The sequence below is a fragment of the Carassius carassius genome, chromosome 3, assembly GCF_963082965.1.
Source record: "Carassius carassius chromosome 3, fCarCar2.1, whole genome shotgun sequence".
Taxonomy (NCBI): domain Eukaryota; kingdom Metazoa; phylum Chordata; class Actinopteri; order Cypriniformes; family Cyprinidae; genus Carassius; species Carassius carassius.
The window spans coordinates 7,487,481-7,509,464 of record NC_081757.1 but is presented as its reverse complement, the minus strand read 5'-3'; the positions used below and the strand labels follow the sequence as shown (position 1 = coordinate 7,509,464).

Below are 21,984 nucleotides of genomic sequence, written 5' to 3'. Positions count from 1 at the left end.
TGAAAAAGGCTTCAGTATTCTGAGAAAAAGGAGTTTTCCCCAAAGTGTCTTAGCAGACGCAGTACTTGTTCCTTTATCTCAGAGAACCAAGGTTACGTTAGTAACTGAGTACGTTATTTCCTTTGAAAAAAAAGTTGTATATATATTGTGTATATTATTACCACAAACTGTTGTTGTTTTTATTGTAATTATTATTATGATTATGAATACTTATCATCTTTTTGAATCATTATTAGCCATCTCATGGTGGCATGAGGTGCAACTTTAATTTATTAATTAAAGTCACGTTTTTCATTTCTGTCCTGTGCCCTGTAATACAGTATATGTTATGATTATACGCTGGATAAAGAAATTGTGTAGGATTTACTTTGGAACAGTTTTACACAGAAACTTCTAGTAAATTCCACAAGTAATTACAAAAAACTGCAAGCTACACAGTGAATTAAATATGACATTTTAAATAAAAACTGTCAAACATACTCTAATAGTCTTTGTTGTTTTAAAACTGTATAATGGTGTTTGAACTCATATTCAGTATATTAAATCTTGAAACTTTGAAAGTAGCGTCAAAAGCGTTTAAGGTTGCCCAAGTTCCTGCCTTTTGTTTCTATAACTATACCAAGAAGCTTTTTGTTTGATCACCTGATCTCTAATCTGAGATATTCAATGAGAATACCATAGGGGGCTCTCTGACAAGCGTCTAGACGATTGGTTTTTCCACGGCTTTTTCCAAAAATGCTAATAATTATCAGTAGACGCTGCCAGTGTTTGGGAGGCCTAATGAGTTTTAATCATTTGTCCTTGTTATTGTGTGGCTGATGGAGTGAGTGTCGAGGTGTCTGGTCTGTGTTTCCCTGGGTGTCCACTAGTGGTCTCACTTCCCCATAGGCACCTCACCGCAGGCACTACAATTCCCACAAAGCCTTGTCCCTTCATCACGGTAATTGCACACCTGTTAATTGCACTCAGCTGTCTTCACTTTCATTGTCATTATCCTGTCTATTTAAACCGGTCTGTTTTCTGTCTGTGTCATGGAGTCCTTGTTTTCCGTCACCTGGTTTCCTTGTGTTCCCTCTAGTGTCTTGTTTCCTGTTTGTTTATTTCTGGACTGATTTTTGGTTATGACCCCCTGCTTGTTTGATTCTGATTTTTGGATTACCCAATAAACACACACTGCTCTTGGATCTCTCGTCTCCTGTGTCCCGATCGTAACAGTGAGATACAGATAGATCCTGATAGACAAACAGTTCTCATTTTTGAGTGAACTATCCCTTTAAATCACTTGAAATATGCAATCATGCATCTACTGTACATCATCAGCTGTTAAAGTTGGACTGAAATCCGTCAGTCAGTGCCATTATAGGCTCGTCCTGTCACACACGAGTGAAGGATCTGCTCTCGTGGCTTTGCTGTGGATCTGACCCACAAATAATCTTGTCAGTTATTTGGCACAACCTTGTCAGAATCCTTGCTGCCGCTGCTTGAGAAATGTCCGAAGAGAAACGACATGGCCCCATTTGTCACACGTGCCATGACCCAAAATGCGCCGGGCCACAGGGATGTTATTATTTGGGCCATTGTCTCATAACAGACTTTATCAAGAGGGTTTTCTCAACATTATTTACAGGTGATCATTGAGTTCAACTAAGCCACTAATTTGCTTATAAATTGGCTTATATATGTAGTGTCATATTGTCCGATTCACAGATCAGAGATCAGGGATGTGCGGCATTCAGAATTTATTTGAGCATGAGTTTTAATTTCCAGTTTAGTTTATACAATTGAATTTATATGTAAGGAAGTAGTGAAATGAGACGTACTGAAATTAAAATGTTTGAGGTCAGTAACGTTTTTTTGTTTTTTTAAGAAATTAATACATTTTTTCGGCAAAGATGCAAAAAAAGTGACAGTAAAGACATTTAAAATGTTACAAAAGTTCTAATTCAAAATAAAAACAAAGATATTAAGCAGCACAACCATTTTCGACATAGTAATAAATGTTTCTTGAGCAGCAGATCAGCATATTAGAATGATTTCTGAAGGATAATGTGACACTGAAGACTGGAGTAATGATGCTGAACAATCAGCTTTGATCACAGGAATAAATTACATTTTAAAATAGTTATTAAAATATTAAAAACAGTTATTTTAAATTATAAAATATTATTAAAATATTACTACAGTATGTTTTACTGTATTCGCGATAAATAATTCAGCCTTGGTGAGCATTACAGACTATAACATTTTGTCAAAAAACCTTGTTTGAAAGTTTTCAAAAACAAAAATGTTGAAACTGGTTTATTTGATTGTTTATTGACCTAGATTCCTCTTCCTGTCACTCAACTTCCTTTATAGTGTAGCCAGTTTTTTACTTCAAGTTCACACGTATTATTTAAATGGGAGCCAGTTCTGAATTTTGCCCTGTCAGAGTAATCGTTCAGATTTGAGTCCATCTATTTCAGGTCATTTTCTGATCCCTTCATCTTCTCCATATTGCTTCCTGTCTTCTCTCTCATTGTCTCTGCTTCTGAAAGGCCAGAAAGGCTAGATAAAGTTGCTAATGGTGCAGTCAGTGGGGAACGGTTTTCAGATATCACCCCTCAGAGACACTTTTCATCTTTCACGGTACAGTGAGTGTTGCCAACAGACCAACAGAAGTGAAGACATCTTGTCTACAGGAAGAAAGATGAAATTCTGATCACTACGATCACTAGGAGATAGCTGCTGTTTTTCCAATTCCTTTTTTCAATGTCACAAAGTATTATTTAAAAATAATTAGTTTTTTCACCACAGATTTTTTTTTTTCATTTGTGGTGTGGTGGTATTTCAGACAAAATGCTATACCCAAATCACAAATTTCATAAAAAGTGCTCAGTTTTTTTTTCTTTTTATTTTATTATAAAGCATGTTTCTTTAGGATTTTATTTGAGACTTTTATTACTCGTATGCTGTAATAATAATAATTTTTTAAATATTGCATTTTTTAACCATCTTCCTTCATGTACTTCATCACTCATACACACCTGATTTTTTTATACTTTATATTCTTTTATAAAGCATGTTTCTTTCAGATTTTGTACTTGAGACCTTCATCACCCATGCAATATTGTATTCTATCTATTTTATTATTCTTTTTGTGTAAAACATATTTCTTTAGGACTTGCATACTATGCACACGATTTAATATTTTAATATTTTATTGTTTATTGTTTATTGTTCAATGCATGTTTCTTTATAATTATCATACTCATACTATTTTTTTTCAATAAGTAGTTTTCTAATAAAAATGACTAAAAACGATACATTTACTCACGTAAAATAGCTTAGAAGATATAACTTGTTTTAAAAGAATAAATCTTGAAATAAGTTAGTTTTGTCTTACCTCGATGGAAAATAGTTTTCTTGTTTTTAATGCAACTCAAATTCTGTTAGATTTAAGCTTAAAAACAAAAACAAAAATATTTGCAATTGGGTCATAATGAATAATTACACAGCTTAACTTCTCCAGTAAATGTATCTTGTTTATGTTTAGATATTTTAACTGTAAAAGCAAGAAATAAATGCTAATTATAAAAGTGTTTTTTCCAGGTCAGTCAGATGGTTTCTTCCTGTTTAGCTGGGGTATGAATCAGCCTTTATGCCATTAGTCAGACGTCTGGCTTCACAAGACTAATAAACTGATAAAATTAAATAAAAGGATAGAAAATTCCCATAACCTCAGCACACACTCTCTCTCGCACACATTTATCTCCTCTTCCTCCTCTCACTGTAATTTTCCTCATTTTTATATTTCTTATAAAATCATTTATCCTGCTCCCTTCTGCCCCCTTTCTCCTCTACGGTTCTTTTTCTTTTTTTTGCACAATATATATTATTCCCTTTTTTCTTCGCCTTCTCAGTTACTGGATTACTGTCAAATTTTCTCTCACTTTTTTTGATGTAAAGTATTACCCTTCCAAACATCAAACTTTTCAACTGTGCTTCTAAACAGCAGTTTCAAAAGGAAAAAAAGAAAGCGGCGATCGCTTGATTTCAGAGCTTTTCTGTTCTCCTCACCTCCCACCTAAATCCCCTCGGCTCTGAAAGTCTCACGGACGCGCTGGGACTCAGACCTCACCTGGACTCTTATGGACTCTAATGTCATGACGGGGTCAGTCTGCTTGTATTGGACCAGACTATATTTTCTATATTTCACGTGTGTTTTAGTCAGTTTAACTGCTTTCTCTGTTCTGCCCATCTCAGTGAAGATGAATCCCTTTTCTGAGCAGCTGCCTGCGTTTAATTTCACCGCCCCCTCTCACTTCACTGCTGCACCAGAGAAATTAAATCAATTCCTGTCCTTCAAAAAAATGTCTTTGCCTAATAATTTATGCCTAATAATTAAAAAATGGCAATGGGGAGTATCGTACAGGTCAGCTTAATCATAATGAATTAGATGTGCCCCCATGCCTAATAAACATTTGTTACTATAGTTTAGTTTTATTTTATCATAAAGCATGTTTCTTTAGGGTTTTTATTAGAGATGTTTATCACTCACATGCATTTTTTTGTCTCTTGTAGTTTTTATATTATGTAGTCTATTATTATTAAGATACCATTTATTTTATATTATATTGTAGATAGATAGATAGATAGATATTATTTTTTATTTTATTTTTATATTTTATTTTATATTTTTTATTTAATTTTATTTATTTTATTTTTTCACGTTTTATTTTATATTTTATTATTATTATTATTATTATTATTATTATTATTATTATTATTATTATTATTATTATTTTATCCTATTTTTTATTTTATTATAAATCATATTTTCTTTTCTTTTCTCATTTAATTTTTAAACCATGTTTCTTCATTATGTACTTCATTCATATACTGTTTTTGTCATCTTTTATATTTTACATTCTTTTCTTATAAAGCATGTTTCTTCAAAAAAAATATTTTGTTTGATTTTGCATTATTATTTTATTAGAAATCTTATTGAGACCATTTTTCAAAAGCAATTATTTGGCATAATTATTTAAAAATGTAATTATATTATTATTGAATTTATTAAATATTTCATTTATTTTTTACATTTTAATTTTTTTTTAAATATGTTTCTTTAGAATTTTTCCTTGACCTTCGGCCATGCTTTTTAAAATTTTTTTGTTTTTATCAAGGTTCAAAGGGATAAATTGGTATGATTTTTAGGATACACATGGCTGAGAGAGCTGAGTCACTTTGTCCTTCAGATGACACAACCATTTAAGCAGCATTTCGTTTAGTTACACATTTGTGCATGAACTGTTGAATATGTTGATTCCAATGAAGTTTGACATTAGCATGTTGATAACCTGTTGACATAACACAACTGGAATAACTTTGTTAAGGGAAAGTGACCAGCAGCACACAGTGTTAATGCATCACCTTTGGCAGCTCTAATGTTAAGTCCTTGTCTCTCCACAGGTTCTTTGTCACTGAGTGTGTTCCTGGTATCTGTGGGTTTAACGGTGTGTGTCGTGTGGCTGGTGGCACTATGCGGGGTCTGTGGATGGTGCCAGCGCAAACTGGTGAGTGATGTCACTTCCTGCACAACAGGGGATTTAAAGTGTCTTAAATAGATGTGGTAATAGACATTAACATCTGTTAGTGTGTAAAATTGCATATCCAATCAGCCATGGAAGAGCTGATATGCATTTACGGTGAGGTTTTTTAGTGTTTTTAGTTTAATGGCTGTTTGTCTGGTACACTCTGACAGCAGTCTACCAACATCTGAAAGACAGATGCATGTGCTCTGTTCCAAAACCAAGTAGGCGGAAAGGCAGTATTGTACCTAAGATTCTAGGGAGTTTTATGCAAGTATGTCTTTTGGAGAACGCAATGCAACAAGCTCAATAAAAAAGAGATATTTAATTAATAAAATGTTTAATTAATAACAGTTCTAATTAAATAGTATGAACTATTTTTATTTGCATATAATGTCCTACTACTAATGTTTTATAAAGAAGTCTCATCAAGAATGCATTTTATTTGATCAAAAAAAAAACCCTAAAAAAAAAAACGTAATATTGTGAAATGTTATTACAATTTAAAATCAAAGTTTTCTATTTTAATATACTTTTAAATATAATTTATTTTCATGATGCAAAACAGCATTTATTCAAAATACAAATGTTTTGTAACAATATATAGTACTTTTCAAAAGTTTGGGGTTAGTAATTAATTATTCATTATTTTTTTGATGGTCACTTCAACACTTTTTGTTGACTTTAAGTAACGATTCACCTAATTCATGTCCAATTTATAATTTTTTTATTATTATTATTATCACCAGGACTGACTGGTGTAATTACTGCTGAAAATTCACATAAAACAAATTACTTTGTGTAATATATTTAAATAAAAAAGTTATTTTAGATTTTAATCATTTTTCACAATATTAAAATTTTAAATATTCAAATAAATGCAGCATTGGTGAGCATGAGAAACTTAAAATAAAAAACAAAAAATTACAGACCCCACACTTTTACACAGTAATGTATGCATTTAAGTTTTCTCCCAACTCTATTGGAATTCTGTTTCAGTTAGGATGCTATCTGAGAAGACAGCTACATATTTAGGCAGCTCTCTAGATTCTGGAACAGAGCCATGATGTCACCAAGTTTGAAATTTAAACCCACTACAGCTGTGTTGGGGGCTCAGTCATAAAACAGAAGAAAATAGGAGTCATCTAATTATTTTTGTTTGCCATTTCCACAAATTGGAACGTAATGGAAGGATTTAAACAGCGTATTGTTAGTATTACAGGGGGAGGGGGGACATGACGTGCCCTCATTTGTGTTTACATCAGACCTCCATCCAGATTGCCTTTCAACAGTTGTAAATCTTATTTTCTGTCTGGATAATTAGCTGTTGAGCATGTAGTTTTCTGTTCAGCCTCAGCATCTGCAAAACAAGATTTGCCATTCAATTCGAGTAAAGCAATTCAGCACAAGGCAGCCGAATGAGACTGAATCGTGAGCGAGGAAGAACGTGTATTATGGAAAAAGAATAATTAGGCTAAATGATTTATATATAAACATGAAAATGTGATTACACCCACTTTCTGATTAATAGCCAGTTGATAAATAGAATCCACAAACAAAATTAATCACCTGTGCTCAGTTTAATTGAATTACACTCTTCCCGAAATAAACGGATCACCTATCATTCAAAATTAATTACCTTTAACACATTTAATGTGTCACTTGCATTTTGCCTAGAAGAGTAGCAGAATGTTTCTCAAGCGTGCGTAATACAAATCCAGGTTTTCCACTCGTCAGCTGAGAGGAGCGATGGGTTTTGAGATGGTCAGCGCAGGCCAGACGGAGCAAGTGAAAGAGAGGAGGAGTGAGAGGCAGATGGGAAGACTGCAGGGTGGCTAAAAAGAGACTTCAACCTTTAATTACACTCAGTAATGACACCCTCCACGTGCCCGGCCGGCGGGCATCTACCATCTTCATGTTATTACAGTGAGGGATAACAAACTCGCTTCTCATGGTATTTTTCAGTTATTGTTCCCCCTCCTCTGTTTTTATACAGTACTAGGCTGGTCTTAATTGCTGTTTGGTGACCATAAAATAAAAGAGCAAAATGCATTTTGTCATCAAATTGTAGTGTTTCTTATTTTACAATAGAGCTTCTTATCTGGACCAGGCCTGTCATCTGGGATTGGTATGCGTCAGTGATCCTCCAAAACTTAGAGCTGTTTATTAATGCAAAATTACATAGGTGACTGATTTCTAGAAGTGTGAATCTCATGAAAAAACTCTTTTTAACTTAAGTTTCTTTACATACAGTGGTCGACAGTGGAAATGTTTTCTCAGGGGAAAATTCTGTCATTCTCTGAGCTGGAAATGCCTTTATTTGACATATTTGGAATAAATTGTACATTTCACTTGCTAAGGTTAACTTCTTTGCTAGAGTTATATGTATTCTGATAACATGCTTTTTGCATAAATTGACTTTTATAGCTTTCATATTTCATCTTGTCTCTTTGGTAAACAAGTTAAATGTCATGTTGTTTGTTATTCTTTTTTATATTTTAAGTGAGTGAAACAATACAATCTATAAATAACATTTGAAAAGTAGGAAAAACATGTTATGTTTTTGTTTTGAATGTGATTGTGTATTTTAGGATGGTTTATATATTGTTATAGAATTTCATATTTTTAAATTAGCTTTTATTTTATTTTTATTTTTTGTGACATTTTTATTAGTTGTTGTCTTTTATAGATCTATTTATTTATTTATTTATTTTTTTCTCAGTTTCAATTTTGGTCATTTTAGTTCTTTAAATTAAGTATTTTTTATTTCATAAAATATATTTCATAATATTGTTTTTTTAGTAGCCAAAAAAACATGTCTAGTTTTGTAAATATTATTATTATTATTATTAATAATAATAATAATAATAATAATAATCTGTTAGTATTAATAAAAATAAAAGTCCTGTTGAAGAAACAATTATACTTTGGTTAAAGAAACTTAGGTTTGTTTTTTTGCATGGAGACATTGGGCCCTATCATACACCCGGTGGAATGCGACGCATTTATATATATATTTATATATATATATAAATGCCTACATGTCATAATGGATAGTCATCACATGTATCAGAGTTAGGCTATCTATTTGCTCGCACACCAGCAGATCCGTTTCATCTCGGAGACGCGTTCTGTCTTTGCGCTTGCCAAATTCCGCTGTGTAAATAGCAAATCCGTCATGGCATGAGCGCAACTGGCTCTTAAAGGGAATGGAAGATGAGACTGATTGGTTTATTGCACGTTACGCCCAAAAAAATCCCATTACTCATTAAGAGAATAGGGACAACCTGTTTAGACCATGCGCCCGGGCACGCCAACCGTTTTTCCGTCGTTAAAATAGCAAAAGTGGATTTGGACACGCCCTGAGTGCACCTGCGCCGTGCGCTTTACACTTTGCGTTTAGATCGTTAAAATAGGGCCCATTATTTTCATGATAATTAAGCACGTTCACAGCAAACTCTCATTATCTTAATGCATCCAGATGTTTTGCTTTTGAGTTTTTATAATTACCATTATTAATGGAAAAAGGGGCTTTTTTTCAAATCAGCTAAATTTAAGGCATTACAAAGGTACTGTATTAATTCTACATTTTATTTATTTATTTACATTACATTTATTTATTACAATAATAACTAGTTGACACATTCTTTGCATGACAATACTTAGAATTTGAGGGTAACGTACTTTATTGTGAAGTAAATTACATGAAAAAAAAAACTATTGTTCTACAACAGAATTCCTTGATTCAAGCAAAAAGTCATTAATGAGTCATCATCAGCCATGAGTCGTCCTGATCCAAACCCCTTCACAAATGGACTTTGATTGTTGCAGAAAATAAAGATTAGTGTTGTTGATTTAATTAAAGCGTCTGTGGTCAGTCTTTTGATCAGAACAACAGATTCTTAATGAGTGAGTAAGCCGGGATGTGTTATGTAAGGCTGCACAGCGAGAGTCTCCCTGGCCTTTATGTTTCTCATACCTCATACTGCCACGCTGCAGGGCTCACTAATGATTCATATGTTTTTTTGCCCACAACACCCCACGCTCCACGCAGACAGACTGGCTGCTTTCTCCTTCTCCTCCCAAACAGATTTGACAGAGCTGGGAGGTTTCAGGTCAAGACTACAGAGTTTCTCTCTGGCTGATCCGGTTCTGACTCTGAACAGAAGGGATCTGGAGAATGTTGAGAGATGAGAGAGCAGCATGTTGAAGTTGATGGAAATCTCGCTGAAGTTGATGTCTTGTATCTGCTGGAATTTTTTTTTTCATAACAAATGCTGTACATTCATACTGTAAAATCTATCTATCTATCTATCTATCTATCTATCTATCTATCTATCTATCTATCTATCTATCTATCTATCTATCTATCTATCTATCTATCTATCTATCTATCTATCTATCTGTCTATCTGTCTGTCTGTCTGTCTGTCATGCATCTGTCTATCCATCCATGTATCATTCTATCCATCCGTCTATCGTTTTGTTTAATCCATCTATTTGTCCATCCATATTCTATCATTCTGTCTGTCCAGCTATCTATTCATCTATCTATTCTTCTGTGTATCTGTGCATCGCTCTGTTTATATATCATATTTATGTTAATAGATTCCTGTCCATCTTTCTTTGTCTAGCTCTTTTCTTTCTGATGTGACTGTTGGAATCATTAAATCACGTAAATAAGATGAAGCAGAGGAATGCAGATGAGGTCAGTGAGGAGATCTCTCGGTTTGCTCTGAACACGTGAGGAAGAGCTGGATCTGCTGTGAGACCACCCGGGAAAGATCTCCCATTCTCTTACAGACCGTCTCGCTCTCTCTATCAGCCCATGATGTCGTATTTCCCCATGCTCATTCGCCTTTCTTTTGTGATTGTGAATTCTGTTTGAAAACCCACTCCTAGTCTGCCTTTGCTGTTTTTCTTCTGTTTCTTTCTTTTTCTTTGCTTCTTTCCCCACTCCTGACAGTGCACTGAATGCCTGTCAGACATCTACACTAGCATTTCCCATCTTAAACCACTGTGTCTTTGTGAGAGGAGGTGTGAGAAGTATGATTTAACCATACTTTATTCATCATTATGTCATACTTTATTCATCTTTTTTTTTTTGCATGTACAGTAGTAATAATCTTCAATTCAACATGGAGTAATAATGACCTTTATTTACTTTAATACACATTCTTGTACATAAAGCAAATTCAAGTTGTTTATATATATATATATATATATATATATATATATGGGGCTCGAAAGTTTGGGCACCCCTTGCAGAATCTGTGAAAATGTGAGTAATTTTCAAAAAATAAGAGAGATCATACTAAATGTATGTTATATTTTATTTAGTACTGTCCTGAGTAAGATATTGTACATAAAAGATGTTAACATTTAGTCCACAAGACAAAAAAATGCTGAAATTATTAAAATAACCCCACTCAAAAGTTTGGGAACCCTTGGTTCTCAATACTGTGTGCTGTTACCTGATGATCCACGACTGTCTTTCTGTTTTCTGATGGTTGTGCATGAGTCCCTTGTTTGCTCTGAACAGTTAAACTGAGCAGCGTTCTTCAGAAAAATCTTTAAGGTCCTGCAGATTCTTCAGTTTTCCAGCATCTTTGCATATTTGAACCCTTTCCAGCAGTGACTGTATGATTTTGAGATACATCTTTTCACACTAAGGACAATTGAAGCACTCCAACACAATTATTAAAAAAGATTCAAACATTCACTGATGCTCCAGAAGGAAACAAGATGCATTAAAACGATGGCCAAATTTGTCTTATTTTGTTGAAATATGATTTTTTTTCCCATTTAGTTCTGCCCTTCGTAAGCAACAGAAGATACTTGTATGTTTCCCGGTACACAAATAAAGTACAATTTACCTTGATCTTCAAATTCCAAAAGTTTTCACCCCCAGCTCTTAATGCATCGTGTTTCCTTCTGGAGCATCAGTGAATGTTTGAATCTTTTTTAATAATTGTGTTGGAGTGCTTCAAATGTCCTCAGTGTGAAAAGATGTATCTCAAAATCATACAGTCACTGCTGGAAAGGGTTCAAATATGCAAAGATGCTGGAAAACTGAAGAATCTGCATGACATTAAAGATTTTTCTGAAGAACGCTGCTCAGTTTAACTGTTCAGAGCAAACAAGGGACTCATGCACAACCATCAGAAAACAGAAAGACAGTCGTGGATCATCAGGTAACAGCACACAGTATTGAGAACCAAGGGTTCCCAAACTTTTGAGTGGGGTTATTTTAATAATTTCAGCAATTTTTTTGTATGGTGGTCTAAATGTTAGCATCTTTTATGTACAATATCTTACTCAGGACAGTACTAAATAAAAAAATAACATGCATTTAGTATGATCTCTCTTATTTTTTGAAAATTACTCACATTTTCACAGATTCTGCAAGGGGTGCCCAAACTTTCGAGCCCCACTGTATATATAAACAACTTGTATACTAACTTGTATACTATATATATATATAAAATACCATAATTTTGCAACTAAGATATATTGGATTTTAAGATTTAATTGTGGTTATACTTTGTTCAGTCCAATAAGCAATAGTCAACTGTATAGCCAGCCTTGATTTATTTTACAGTCTCTCTCAGCACGCTCTTTGTTTTAACTTTGTATTAAAATAATAAAGCTGGATGTGAAGTTGACCCGGTGTTAATGAGCAGGGTAATATGTATGAGACCAGCTATTCTTCATTAATTTAAATTGTATGTTCTTCGTGTAAATTGACCTTACACTGGCAGAACTACACACCTAGCAATTTTCAGTACTGCATGAACTTTTGTCATTTCAAAAGCCAAAGGTCTTTAAAAGGCAAGAAGTTCTGCATTACAGTACATCTCTCATGAATGTATAACCATAGTTTTGCATAATTGTAATTTAAGGATTTGGAGTGGGGAAAAAAAAAGAATCGAAAGGTCAGAGTACTTCTGTACATGTAGTTCTTAGTAACACGTTTAATATTTCGGTGTGAATTAACCATAAACATGTTATCATACATAATAACGTGGTATTTCTAGAGAGACAAAATATGAAATTAATATTTAATTATTAAATTAGCTCAAATAATTTTTGTTAATTTATATACTGTTTATTTTAATTTTGATGCATTTTATGGCATTTTCAAATTTTATTTTATAGATGGTGGAAGAGCACTTTACATTTGTTTTTGTTTGTTTTTCTCTATATGAATTTTATCATATTAAAGTTCATTTCAAATGTATCTTTCATTTGATTAATTTTTATTTATTTATTAATAATTTAAATCATTTAGTAATTATAAATATTTAATAATAATTTTATATTTAAATGAAATCTTATGGAGTTAATAAAAAATAAATTAATTATATATATATATATATATATATATATATATATATGTTACTATTAATATTTATCTGTAAACCAGGGTTGTTATAGTTAAAACCACTTAAAACAAACATTAATTAAAACTAAAAATAAAGAAATAAACTTATTTCACCTAGCAAAGTAACAAAAGGCAACATTTTCTCTTACACTAAAAACTGGTAAAAACTAAACTAAAATACAAATAACAAAAACATGCAACAAAATTTGTACTTAAATTTTTTTACTTAAATTAAAATTAATAGAGAATATAAAAATAAAATCCAAATAAAACAATATATATAAACAAATAATAGTAAGATGCTAACAGTTGACTGTGTTTTAAATAACAGGAAAAAAACTGTTATAAATAGTCAAAATGAATGTTGTGTTTTGTTGTTGCAAAATCTCGCTTCTGTCGTCTCTTCTGTAACTGTTGAATTTCTTTTACTAAATTCCTCTTCCTGTTATTCCAATTCAAATTCTATTCCACTGCCTGTGGGGCGTGGCATGATTTGAAGTTCCAGCTCATGTCTCCTATGCAAATGAGCATGCTCGCGTCCCAAAATCACAAGATGTTTGTACCTGTGTATGAACACGCTTGTTTCACTCCCTCTTTTGTTCCCATTCATTACATGAGTAGACAGATCATGGCATGTTGGCAGGCGGCGTAACTTAAATGCTGGAAACTGGCAGGCTATTGCTGTGCCCGGGCCAAGACGCTGCTCTTTCTTCCTCCCGTTCAGATCATTTATCATCTCTTACACAACCGCTGGCGGCTGATGGCTTTCAGAGGACTTTGTAATGAATACTCCACCTGCAGAATCACTTTGAGATGGATTGGCCAATCAAGAGATGGTGGGGAGGAGTGCATCTTTGACAGACAGGAAATGATGTAATTAGCCTTTATGTAATTGGTTGCATCGATCAGTAGAGTTGTCTCAGTTGTCTGCCAATAGCCCGACTGTTTGCATATGGTGCGTTATGGAAGCATATGAGTGTTTTCTCAAGCTGAACTCTAGTCCTTTGGCTCGAATGTCCATTGAAACAAAGCTTTTCAGTTTTAGGGCTAATTATGCATTGAATGAGAGGACAGTATTTGGGCACATTTGCCCTAGTCTCAGTTTTTCAGACATTTTTCTGTACCTAGACAGTGTTCCTCACGGGTACAATAAACAATTCATAATTAGTTCAAATACATTTTATTTCATGGGATACGGTGGAAGAACATTTTATTGCTCTAATTAAATTAATGAATTAATGTACAATTAATGTAAATTATATCAACCATATATACATACATTATATATTTATGTGAGTGTGTGTGTGTGTGTGTGTGTGTGTGTGTGTACACTCACCGGCCACTTTATTAGGTACACCTGTTCAATTGCTTCGTTACACAAATTGCTAATCAGCCAATCACATGGCAGCAGCTCAATGCATTTAGGTATCTAGATGTGAAGACGACTTGCTGAAGTTCAAACCGAGCATCATAATGGGGAAGAAAGGGGATTTAAGTGACTTTGAATGTGGAATAGTTGTTGGTGTAAGATGGGCTGGTCTGAGTATTTTAAAAATTGCTGGGATTTTCACACACAACCATCCCTAGGGTTTACAGAGAATGGTCCAAAAAAGAAAAAAATATTCAGTGAGGGGCAGTTGTGTGGATGAAAATGCCTTGTTGATGTCAGAGGTCAGAGGAGAATGGGCAGACTGGTTAGAGAAGATAGAAAAGCAACAGTTACTCAAATAACCACTCGTTACAACCAAGGTATGCAGAATACCATCTCTGAACACACAACACATCGAACCCTGAAGCAGATGGGCTACAGCAGCAGAAGACCACACCGGGTGCCGCTCCTGTCAGCTAAGAACAGGAAACGGAGGCTACAATTCTCACAGGCTCACCAACATTGGACAATGAAAGATTGGAAAAACGTTGCCTGGTCTGATGAGTCTCGATTTCTGCTGCGACATTCAGATGATAGGGTCAGAATTTGGTGTAAAGAACATAAAAGCATGGATCTATCCTGTCTTGTCTCAACGGTTCAGGCTGCTGGTGGTGGTGTAATGGTGCGGGGGACATTTTCTTGGCACACTTTGGGCCCGTTAGTACCAACTGAGCATTGTTTAAACACCACAGCCCACCTGAGTATTGTTGCTCACCATGTCCATCCCTTTATGACTACAGTGTACCCATCCTCTGATGGCTACTTCCAGCAGGATAATGCAACATGTCACAAAGACCAAATCATCTCAGACTAGTGACAATGAGTTCACTTTACTCAAATTTATATGTCTCACACACACACACACACACACACACACACATATATATATATATATATATATATATATATATATATATGTGTGTGTGAGCGTGTTTTTGTGACATATCAGGACACAACTCTGTAAAATGACCTGGGTATGACACAGGTATTACAAGGAGAGGGTGACTTATGAGGACATAACCCATGTCCCATTTTTCAAAACGCTTATAAACCATACAGAATGAGTTTTTTTGAGAAAGTAAAAATGCACAGTGAGGGTTAGGGTTAGGTGTAGGGTTGGTGTAGGATGATAGAATATACAGTTTATACAGTATAAAAACCATTACGCCTATGGGATGTCCCCATTTTTTACAAAAACAAGCGTGTGTGTGTGTGTGTGTGTATGTATGTATGTACAGTATATGTAGTTGATTTATTTATTTTACATATATTTAGATTATTTATTATTTTTCATCATTTATTTTTCCAATCAATATCATTTTATATATTCATATTAATTTGTAAACCAGGGTTATAAATAACTAAAACGGTTAAAAACATTTTCATTACTTGGAATAAATAAACATTAACAATATTTGACCATATTAGCATGACTCTATTTTATTTATTCAGTTTTTTTCCCAATAAATATTCATTTAAATATTAATAATTTTTTGGAAACCAGAGTTATTATTGTTAAATAAAAAAAAAAAACATTTGTTACTTGAAATAAACATTAGAAATATTTGACCACTTTAGCTTAGACTCTTTTATTATTATTATTATTTTTTTTTTTAAAAATTCTATCTATAGATGTCAATTTGATTGTATTTTGATTTTTACATCATGGGTCATGGAGGAGCTCTTCATTGCTCTAATTGATCTGGTTAATATATTTTTTATTCAAGTTATAGTTTTTTTTTCTAATAAACATTTATTTTAATATTAATATTTATCTGTAAACCAAAGTTATTATAGTTAGTCTTAAGTATAAATATATCATTCTTACCTGAAATAAGTGTTAACTGAAATAACATTTAAGGTTTCTACATTTCTTCCCTCCTTATTTAAAAGATCATCTACTAGAGTTTCTCAAGACTGAAGAAAATGTAACATTTGTAACACATTTTAATATAGGCATCCGCTTATGCTTTTGCAGATTCCAAATGACTGTATTCCCGCCTGATTGCAGCTTGAACTCCTCTTTCGAATTCTTCAAAATGCATATTATGCCTTCCAATCCATCAAACACTCAATCAGAGCTTCTCTAGTGTGTAAACACCCCGAGGGTCTCAGACTTGTCATTAATATCAGCGTTAAACCCCTCATAGGCTGTTGATGCTGTGTATTAGCTCTATCACTGCATCTGTCTGGCTTCACTGATTAATTAAAGCGTGTGACTTGCAGCAGTTGCACAGAATTTGCTGAAATATGGCACCTGATGAATTTATATCAGGCACTCATCAGTTTCTCATCCACTTTGTGTTCTTCTTCTTTAACGTTTCTCTCTTTCTCTGTGAAGGGAATGAGGAATAAGCCAGGGGTGGAGACAGCGGGGACCCCGGACTCGGTGTCTGTTTCTGGGAGAGGACGAGGAGAAAATAAAGCCATCAAGTAGGTGCCTCCTGCAGGGCTTAACTACTGCAGTTAATGTCTCGGTACTCAAAGTTGAACCGAAAATCCCAATGCATAATGCATACTGTACAGTATATACTGGATACTAGGTATGTAAATGTAATGTACATTTTCATTAGGGGTCTTTCATTTTGGTAAGCATGCACTGAACAAATACAGTATTGTTTTACATTTTTCACCGTTATGTTACATATACGTATGTATATGTTAATTGCGTACTGTGCACATAAATATTTGGAGTAGCTCACTCTTCCAAGGACTGCCTATGTTGAAAAATAACAAACAGCAAATGTGTCATTACTAACTGTGTTATTGATACACGTTTTGTTTCATATTTCCTTCCTAGCTGTGATTTATTCAGCAGTGTTCATTTGTATTTATAGTTTCAGAAGTGTTATATTTAATTCTCGCACCAGCGTTGGCATTTGTCATGGTCAATACTATATGAACAACACTGGCTTGCTGTTTGCAAATATCAGAAACTGGCTATGTTCTCATGTTCTGGCTAATGCCGTACTGCCATCATTTCATATTTTCAGTGTGCCCTTTCTATGCTGTGTGCAGTATGCAAATTTTCATTGCAGACTCATGATATGGATACAAAATGGAAATACATTTGAATTGAGAGAATTTTCAAAGTGATGAATGAAGCTGAAATTATTTGTATTTTCTATTTTAAATTAAGCCCTTTTTAGTATATATATTTTTTGTCAATTCTTCAATATAGTATGATTATTAACAACAATGTATGATCAATGTATCTTTTTGTACTTTTTGAAATTCTTAATCTGTAATTCTATATAGCTGTGTAGTAAATTGGTACAGAACAAATACAGTGGATTATCGGGATTATTGTTTTTAAAAATGAAAACATTAAAATAAATGAAAAAATAAAGATAGATATATTATTTTATTTCAATTAACTTCAATTTTATTTCAGCTAGTTGCCAAGGCATCTATTCTCATTTTCTTTTAGCTTAACTTTGAGTACACTAAAATAAAACAGAAATAAAATAAGAACAATATAGACATATTAAAAAAAACTTTAGAAAGAATATTAAAAGAAACTTTAGTTAAAATTAAAATGAGATCAGAATATATATATATATATATATATATATATAAATATATAAAATAGTATATAAAGAAAAACCTCACTGGTAATATACAATAATTGGCTAATGCCATTTATTAGTTTATTCATTGGTTTTGTATGTTGTTATTACATACTATGTAAATCTATCATGCAAATTCAGTGGTCTACCTACTGTACCATCTGTTCATACTGAGGTATCAATTTGCTATCAATACTGAGGAATCAGAACTGCTACCACAGGCAAAATATTGGAATCAAGCCAACCCTAAAGCCTTTTTCATTCTGAACACAGCCATTGTTTCTGAGCAAACCACAGGAATAACCCAGAAGCACTTTAAAAATAGTAAGTGTGTGTGAAATGATGGCTTTCACACACTTGATGATGTTTATCAGGTCAGCAGTGTGAAGCAGTACACTTCCAGCACTGGTCCACTTGGAGCACTTGCTCTGGTAACTACTGCAGCCTGAATATTAATCAGACAATGCTCTAATTAGACACCAATGCAGCCCACAGCAGATGGATGCTGTTTTTATATCAGCACAAGAGTCAGACAGCTAATCACCTGTGACCGCACAAGGGCAGGAAGAGACGTTCATTGTGTTCCTCAGCCTGTGAATGAGACATTTAGATTTCTTTTACTGAAGGATGACCCCACAACACCAGTGTGAAATGTTTGCATGCCTTATGATACTAAAAAGGGATAGTTCACCCAAAAAGGAAAATTTTGTTAATCTGCTTACCCCCAGTGCATCCAAGATGTTGGTGACTTTGTTTCTTCAGTAGAACTCAAACTGAGATTTTTAACTCAAACCGTAGCAGTCTGTCAGTCATATACAGATGCATCTCAATAAATTAGAATGTCGTGGAAAAGTACATTTATTTCAGTAATTGAAACTCATGTATTAAATAAATTCAATACACACAGACTAAAGTAGTCTTCGGTTCTTTTCAGTCTTTGGTTCTTTTAATTGTGATGATTTTGGCTCACATTTAACAAAAACCCACCAATTCTCAACATATTAGAATACTTCATAAGACCAAAAAAAAAAACTTTGTAGTGAATTGTTGGCCTTTGGAAAGTTTGTTCATTTACTGTACATGTACTCAATACTTGGTAGGGGCTCCTTTTGCTTTAATTACTGTTAATTTAATTTAATTTACTCGTTAATTTAATTAAATTATTTAATATATAAACATAACAGTTTTCTTAAATGTATGCATGCATGTGTTTCTATATATATATATATATATATATATATATATATATATATATATATATATATATATATATATATATATATATATATATATATATATACACACAGCACACACACATATATATAAAATATATAAATATACACAGCACACACACGTTACGTAAACAAAAACTTTTATTTTGGATTCAATTAATCATTTGACAGCACCACTTTATTGTTTCTGTTTTGTTTTACATTCATATGCATACATACACATCTAACCAGCTATTAAATGGTTTGTAATATTTGGTTTTATTTTTTTAAGCCATAAAATGTGTTGGATTATTGTATTTTGTCTTTATAATAAGTAATATTATATTATGTTATGTTATGTTTTTTAATTAGTTTACTTTTAATTGAGCATATTTGAACTCCCAATTTCTCAGTGCAATAATGCAAAAATAAAAAGGGGGAAAAATACTTTTTATATATATTAGTATATAAAATATTATATTATAATATTATATATTATATAATCTATATAAATGTCATTTACTGTGCAACTAATAACATAACCGTTTTGAAATTAAAGTAGTAATTTTTTAAACAATATTATATAACTCGAATAACACTTTTTAAGTGGCACTAAAACACCATCATAATTAATTTATAGTAAAACTATTTAATTGTTTCTTTCTCCAGGACAAGAAAGTGAATAAGTGAAAAATTACACCATGATTTGCTACTTTGTAGCATTAGATCATTTGAAAAATAAGCTTTAAGTCTTGTTTTATGTGTTACTAAAAGTATTACGAGCCAGAAGGGGAGTAAATAAGTAAACAATTACAGTATTTATTGTTAACCTTCTGTGCAGATAGAAATTATTTAATGTGTCTCTTGTATGATTGCATGTGTCCCTATACCCAGGTGTGTGTGTTTGTGTGTTTGTGTGTGTGTGTGTGTGTGTGTGTGTGTGTGTGTGTGTGTGTGTGTGTGTGTGTGTGTGTGTGTGTGTGTGTGTGTGTGTGTGTGTTGTGTGCGTGTGTGTGTGTGTGTTGTGAATTAATTAATTCCTGGACCAACTCCAATACCTTGAGTTTTATTATCATATTAAGTGCCTGCATCGACCCAAATGAAATATTAAATGAGGGATTCATTTATATAGCTTTAAGTTTTAATAAAGACCAGTCAGACTGTAATGATAAAACCTTTCATATTCATCCGGAAGAAGGAGGCGGGAACCGGCGGACAATCAACATGAAACTTTAATTACAAAAATAAACACAAAACCGCGCACCAGCCCCTCACGGACGACTGCAAATAAAAACCAAAACACAACTAAAAGCCCAGGCCTGGTCCTCTCTTGTCCTTCACTGTCGTCGCTCCAGTTTTATATCCTTCCATCTCCTCCGTGGGCCTCGAGACCGGTGGGTCGAACAGGTGTAGCTCATCTCCAATCACTCCACCGGCCTCGCTCCCATGTCCCTCGGCCCCGCCCCACTCGTCACACAGACATTGTCAGATCAGATGAAAACCCTAAGCATCATGTCTCAAAGACTGGCAGTGTTTAAGTCACAGGCCGGTCCGTTAGAAAATATACTTCATTTATAACTTAATTTCTTTCTAATGTGGAAAATATGCTAGCATTTGGCAAAATATTTTATGTATGTGACATAATGTGAGACTTTTTGTGTGAGATTTTTGTGAGTTGTGAGTTTTCACAACTCACAAATCCATCCTCTGCACTTCAGTAACTGTCTGGTTCAGCTCAGCTTCCAAATCGGACCTCAGAAGACTACAGAGGGTAGTCCGGACTGCTGAGCGAATTATCGGTACAACCCTCCCATCTATTCAAGAACTGTACTTATCCAGAGTGAGCAAAAGGGCTGTTAAAATCACTCTGGACCCCTCACATCCAGCACACTCCCTCTTTGAACTGTTGCCATCTGGTCGACGCTACAGAGCACTGAGCACCAGAACGACCAGACACAGGAACAGTTTCTTCCCTCAGGCAATCCATCTTATGAACAGCTGATAATAACTGTGGGACACACTACACTATTTATATTTATATACACTACACTTTTTATCCAACACACATACTTAGCATACACGTAAATCTTTTGCACATAATATACATGTACATACATGGAACACACTATACTACTTATATTTATATTTATATACACATACACTTATTTATCCAAACACACATACTTAGCGTACAGTTACAATTTTTCCCATAATATACATGTACATACATAAATGCTCTTTTTAATATACCTGCCATACATTGTCAATTTGTATATTGTCAATCCTTACCCACCTATTTGTATTTTTTTGTATTTTTTATTCCTTATTGTGTTTTTTGTTCTGTCGCTGTTATGTTGCACTGCGGAGCTCTGTCACGAAAACAAATTCCTCGTATGTGTGAACATACCTGGCAATAAAGCTCATTCTGATTCTGATTCTGATTCTGATTTTTTATTTGTTATCAATATCTTGTGCTTTGTAGCCATCCATTATGTTTCAGATAAAATTATAAAACGATTAAATGAGAAGAAAGCATCTAAAGTATTAACTGGCATTTCTTTTGCTTAATTTACATAAAAATAACTATATTGTTTTTATATATATACCGGTATTATATATGATTTTAGTCATGATGCTCAGCACTAATTGGGTTTCTTACCTCTTGATATGTTTTCTGTTTTCCTGTATCCGTTGCTTCAGTTGTTTTTACAGAGAAAAGGAGTTTGAAACTACAGCAGGTTATGAAAGACTGCATCCTCTGTGAGTCAGATCCAGAGTACTGACAGCACAGAATAAATATGACTTTAAGTTGTTTGTGCAAG

At 33.4% G+C, this 21,984-nt stretch overlaps 1 protein-coding gene across 2 annotated transcripts in view; it reads left to right on the top strand.

The window, feature by feature from the left end:
• LOC132117793 (synaptotagmin-7-like) overlaps window positions 1–21,984 on the top strand; it is a 124,230-nt gene that overhangs the window by 42,765 nt on the left and 59,481 nt on the right. For both annotated transcript variants that reach the window (XM_059527106.1, XM_059527108.1), the window contains exons 2-3: window positions 5,452–5,555; window positions 16,724–16,815. In XM_059527106.1, the coding sequence (XP_059383089.1) occupies window positions 5,452–5,555; window positions 16,724–16,815 (196 nt within the window). The remainder of the gene's footprint in view (window positions 1–5,451; window positions 5,556–16,723; window positions 16,816–21,984) is intronic.